Source organism: Ascaphus truei, chromosome 7 (assembly GCF_040206685.1).
Source record: "Ascaphus truei isolate aAscTru1 chromosome 7, aAscTru1.hap1, whole genome shotgun sequence".
Classification (NCBI taxonomy): Eukaryota; Metazoa; Chordata; class Amphibia; order Anura; family Ascaphidae; genus Ascaphus; species Ascaphus truei.
Window position 1 is genome coordinate 98389211 of NC_134489.1, and position 6000 is coordinate 98395210.

General features: G+C 45.4%; 1 protein-coding gene across 2 annotated transcripts in view; it reads right to left on the bottom strand.

The window, feature by feature from the left end:
• The window catches only part of DNPEP (aspartyl aminopeptidase), a 28954-nt gene extending 26199 nt beyond the window's left edge, over positions 1–2755 (bottom strand). Inside the window, exon 1 of one of the 2 annotated variants that reach the window (XM_075609600.1) lies at positions 2587–2755. In XM_075609600.1, coding sequence (XP_075465715.1) covers positions 2587–2664 — 78 coding nt within the window. In that variant the 5' untranslated portion in view covers positions 2665–2755. The remainder of the gene's footprint in view (positions 1–2586) is intronic. The other variant, XM_075609601.1, reaches the window with a different exon arrangement.
• Positions 2756–6000: the final 3245 nt, after the last annotated feature.

Genomic DNA, 6000 nt, shown 5'->3' on the forward strand with positions numbered 1-6000 from the left:
GCTCTGTCCCTGTATGCCCACACACAGCTCTGTCCCTGTATGCCACACACAGCTCTGTCCCTGTATGCCCACACACCGCTCTGTCCCTGTATTCCACACACAGCTCTGTCCCTGTATGCCCACACACAGCTCTGTCCCTGTATGCCCACACACAGCTCTGTCCCTGTATGCCCTCACACAGCTCTGTCCCTGTATGCAACACACAGCTGTCCCTGTATGCCCACATACCGCTCTATCCCTGTATGCCCACACACAGCTCTGTCCCTGTATGCAACACACAGCTCTGTCCCTGTATGCCCACATACCGCTATGTCCCTGTATGCCCTCACACAGCTCTGTCCCTGTATGCCCACACACCGCTCTGTCCCTGTATGTCCACACACAGCTCTGTCCCTGTATGCCCACATATCGCTCTGTCCCTGTATGCCCACACACAGCTCTGTCCCTGTATGCCCACACACCGCTCTGTCCCTGTATGCCCACACACAGCTCTGTCCCTGTATGCCCACACACAGCTCTGTCCCTGTATGCCCACACACAGCTCTGTCCCTGTATGCCCACACACAGCTCTGTCCCTGTATGCCCACACACAGCTCTGTCCCTGTATGCCCACACACAGCTCTGTCCCTGTATGCCCACATACCGCTCTGTCCCTGTATGCCCTCACACAGCTCTGTCCCTGTATGCCCACACACCGCTCTGTCCCTGTATGTCCACACACAGCTCTGTCCCTGTATGCCCACACACCGTTCTGTCCCTGTATGCCCACACACAGCTCTGTCCCTGTATGCCCACATACCGCTCTGTCCCTGTATGCCCACACACAGCTCTGTCCCTGTATGCAACACACAGCTCTGTCCCTGTATGCCCACATACCGCTCTGTCCCTGTATGCCCACACACAGCTCTGTCCCTTACATAATACTTTGCTAGCACACTAGTAAGTACACAGGCTGCTCTTCTTCCTTTGCTTGGCGTTGACCTACATTTCAGTCACCGACACACAGCTTTATCACTGTATCTCACTCCTGTCAGCAGCTTACTCTGAAGCTTTATCACTGTATCTCACTCCTGCCAGCAGCTTGCTCTGATCTACCAGGACTATCGTTCACCTGCACTTGTATATACTACAATCATCATGCCTCAGAGGCACGGTGCTTGCAGAACATCTCTATCCTGTCAGGCGTCCTGTACTCTGCATCATAGAATACTATATAATCATGGGGTTCTCAACTCCAGTCCTCAAGACACCCCAACAGGTCAAATTTTCTGGATATCCCTGCTTCAGCACCAGTGCCTCACTCAGTGGCTGATTGCGCCACCTGTGCTGAAGCATGGACTTATTGAGCCACCGGTGCTGAAGCCTGTTGGGGGGGTCGTGAGGACCGGAGTTGGGAACCCCTGATATATTAGTATTATTTTCATGTAACACTATGGTTCCCACCAGTTCTGTAGCGCAGTACAATAAAGGAAACAAGTGACACTGAAATATGTAGGTGTCCTAACTGCTGGGTTTACAGCACATGGCTTGGATATCCCTTCTCCTTCTATGCACCTTTTCCCACAACTACACACTCTCGCCTACGTCTTCATGCATGTGGCTTGGATGAAATATCTTCTCAATATCCCCACATATTTCCTTCATGTTTTAGGTTATTCCCATACCCTCTGGGATTGAAAGCTCCTCCTAGAAGTGTCTTCCTAAACCAGGGGTGGCCAACTCCAGTCCTCAAGGGCCACCAACAGGTCAGGTTTTCAGGATGTGCCTGCTTCAGTATAGAATGACTGAGCCACTGATTGAGCCACCTGTGCTGAAGCAGGGATATCCCTAATACCTGGGCTGTTGGTGGCCATTAAGGAGTGGAGTTGGCCACCCCTGTCCTAAACTAATCTGTTTGGGATAGGATGTTATTGTATGCTTTTGTGTAAGTATTTACTTTGTTGTCTTCCAGAATCCATATTGTTTCTATGTATATATTGAACATGTTGATGAATGAAATAAATGCTAATAATGATACGATCGATGTAGTTAATGTTATTGCACCGGCTGGAGCGTTATGGTGAGATATTCTGCGATATTCTGCGATATTCTGCGTTATCACTGCCATTGAACCCTATGCACAAACGGTGATATTCTGAATTATTATGTGATATTCTGCATGAACGGATGCAATAACCTTGGCAACCTCGGTATACATAATTCAGATCATTTCCCATACCAATATAGCAAGCAAAGATGTCCCTTCTCAGACAAATGTATATAATACCTAGTTTTATTTATTAATATTTTTTTAGATTGTATTCACATTTAATCACCTAGTGCAGTACATTTCTATATTTAGTGCCTACTGTAGTCTTTGTATATGTTATCTGCATAAGGCAAACTAATAGTAACTAACGGGAAGAGCTACTGGACCAACCAACCAAAACTCTTTGGTGGGATGGGACTTCTACTTGGTCATATATGGTTATCTCTATAGGGTGGAATATGAGTTATTGGAGCTTCTAAACATAGTGATAGTCTGCATGGGATTCCAGGGTAAGGTACGCTGGACAGGAGAGCTGTCTATCAGTCAGACGGTGTTACCTGCAAGTCAGGGTATCCACCCTCCTCCCATCCTCTCTTCCCCAAGCGAAGCAGTTTAAGGTTCCCTGCAGCTGCCATCTCCACTCGGTTGTCTGTCTTCTCTCGCAGCCGGCAAAGAGTGTGTGCAGAAGGGTGTGCGTGTCAGAGTGTGTGTGTGTGTGCATGCATGCGTGTGTAAATGTGTGCTCCACACAGGGGAGGGGCTGTACACGAAGAGGGGGAGCTGGCTAGGATTAGTGAGGTGCGGCCGGGGGCAAAGCAGAACAAGCTGAGGCAAGCAGTGCAGGACAAACTGTTAGCCTAATCATATCATGGATATTTACAGGGAGGCACACAAATAGCTGAATGTATAGAGAACGGGAGAGGATCAAGCCAATTCTCACAGCTCAGCACAATGCATAGTGTTTATACAGGATGGGCAAAGAGGGGGCAGTGGAGATACTGCAAGCCCCAATGTCAAAGCTCAGGGCTACAGATGGAGAGAGTAACCTTGTTCCCCTAAATAACGTAACTCATCCAATTATACCTCAGAGCAGTGATTTTCAACCAGGGTTGCTAGGAACCCTTGGGTTCCCCGGGCATCCCTAACGGGTTCCCTGTAATTTTCAGGTTATTTTAAAATTGTGTTTGAGGAGGAGCGCTGAATGTGTCCAGTGATATATGAAATATAAAAGGAGCAAAAATAGTGCAGACGGTACTTAATAATACTAAGTTAGTCTTAGGATCTAGTAAGGTTGCACTCACAAAACTTTCTGTAGTTATAGGTATGTCAGAGATTCTTCTCTCTCTGACTGGAGCCCTTTAGAGGATGACTGATGTAAGGCAGGATACCCCTCAGTGAATATGGTTTGTGATCGCCGATATGCAATAGGAGAGAGATACCAATAGTGTATACTATTTCATAAAATTGTATTAGTAGTACAAGGTACTGTAGAATAATTACACTCACATTTTCCAATAAAAAACTTTCATGGGAGAGAACCGCCGATGGGATGGAGTGATTGACCGGTGGATGCTGCTATGCGTCTCTGCTCTGACTTCCGCATGCGTCACTTCCGGACGACGTCATGGGTGAGGGCGGAAGGTTGTCTTGCCCATAGACACAGCTCCGGTTGCCAGTATCTCCAAGACCCTTGGTTCTCGCAAATCGAGCTCTGACTCAACACGTTTCACTCTCTGCTTCTTCAGGAGTCATAGATGGTGACCCTATCTGTTGGCTATATATAGGCCCAATGCTTCTAATTAGTTAATGAAATTAATTAAATTTTATTTATTCCATTAACTAATTAGAAGCATTGGGCCTATATATAGCCAACAGATAGGGTCACCATCTATGACTCCTAAAGATCAGAGAGTGAAACGCGTTGAGTCAGAGCTAGATTCGCGAGAACCAAGGGTCTTGGAGATACTGGCAACCGGAGCTGTGTCTATGGGCAAGACAACCTTCCGCCCTCACCCATGACGTCGTCCGGAAGTGACGCATGCGGAAGTCAGAGCAGAGACGCATAGCAGCATCCACCGGTCAATCACTCCATCCCATCGGCGGTTCTCTCCCATGAAAGTTTTTTATTGGAAAATGTGAGTGTAATTATTCTACAGTACCTTGTACTACTAATACAATTTTATGAAATAGTATACACTATTGGTATCTCTGTCCTATTGCATATCGGCGATCACGAATCATATTCACTGAGGGGTATCCTGCCTTACATCAGTCATCCACTAAAGGGCTCCAGGCAGAGAGAAGAATCTCTGACATACTGTACCTATAACTACAGAAAGTTTTGTGAGTGCAACCTTATTAGATCCTAAGACTAACTTAGTATTATTAAGTACCATCTGCACTATTTTTGCTCCTTTTATATTTCATATATCACTGGACACATTCAGCGCTCCTCCTCAAACACAAGAAGAAAAGAAATTACCAACATTGAGACCTGGAACAGTCTCATCTGAGGGTGTTGAGCAGCTCCAACTCCACTTTGTATACATATTTATTATCTTGCACTATTGGGTTGGTGAAGGATTTTTGTTTAATACGCACATTTGGAGTTTATCCACTTTGTATTCCATTAGAAATACACTGTCACTTGTTATCACTTTAGAAGCGCCAGTCCACTTCCCTTTTCTCTTGCATATTTTAAAATTGTACCAAATACAGAAGAATTTACAATGCATCTGATCTCAGACGCGCTATTAGAGAGGGTTGGGGTTCCTTACAATGCATCTGATCTCAGACGCGCTATTAGAGAGGGTTGGGGTTCCTTACAATGCATCTAATCTCAGACGCACTATTAGAGAGGGTTGGGGTTCCTTACAATGCATCTAATCTCAGACGCACTATTAGAGAGCTTTGGGGTTCCTTACAATGCATCTAATCTGAGACGCGCTATTAGAGAGGGTTGGGGTTCCTCAGAATTTCACATAGGGTTCCTTAACCCAAAAAATGGTTGGAAAGTACTGCCCCAGAGTATCACAGAGTTTCCATAGGGTTTGCTGGTAGAGTTAGTGCAGAATACCACAATATAGGGAGAAACTTTTAAGACACACATCCCATCAGTGGAAACAATAAAAGCTTGATACATCCCTATGTGTAATGCTGAGGGAGCACGGAGGAGAAAGTCACAGCTCACATACTGTGAGCAGTGCCGTCTTAACGCATGGGCACGCTGGGCAGTTGCCCGGGGCCCCACGAGCTTAGGGGCCCCATGCTAATCTATGCACAGACCAGAATTTAACACTAATTTTCCGATCACCCGTCTCAACATTCAAATCTCCCGCTAACTCGGTAGAAGGAGAAAAATTACGATTTGTAGCGGAGAGTTGGCAGGGCCCAGTGCACTGCTTTGCCCGGGGGCCTAGAATGCTGTTAAGACGGCCCTGACTGTGAGACTCACAAACGAAAACAGTAGTGATACTCTGTGCCACCTCGTAATAATACACCCTGTCCACTGAGTATATCCAGTTATATACAGTGCAATGGTTATATGATAGAGAAGGTGCTGAGGATGCTTCTATATTTCATGGTGCAGAACGATGTACTGTAATTATTCCATATACATATTTAAAATCAGAGTGATAAACATGTACTAAGTCCAGTCAAGGGATATCTGAGTATGATGCACTGAGAAACACATTCTTAGAAGCTTTCTATTCTTTCTATTTTTTTGAATGACATATACAATGACTGTGACATATATAATGACTGTGACATATGCCATGGCTGTGACATTTATCATGACTCTGGAATGCAACCGAATCCATATATTCATGTAAATCTAGTAATAAATATACCAGGCTTTATGCATATGTTGTATATTTCCAGAGTAGTGTAAGTCCATGACTCCACTACAACATGGAAATCCAAATCATTGTGGGCTCTGTGACATGAGTTTTAATTTCATAGGCAATTAC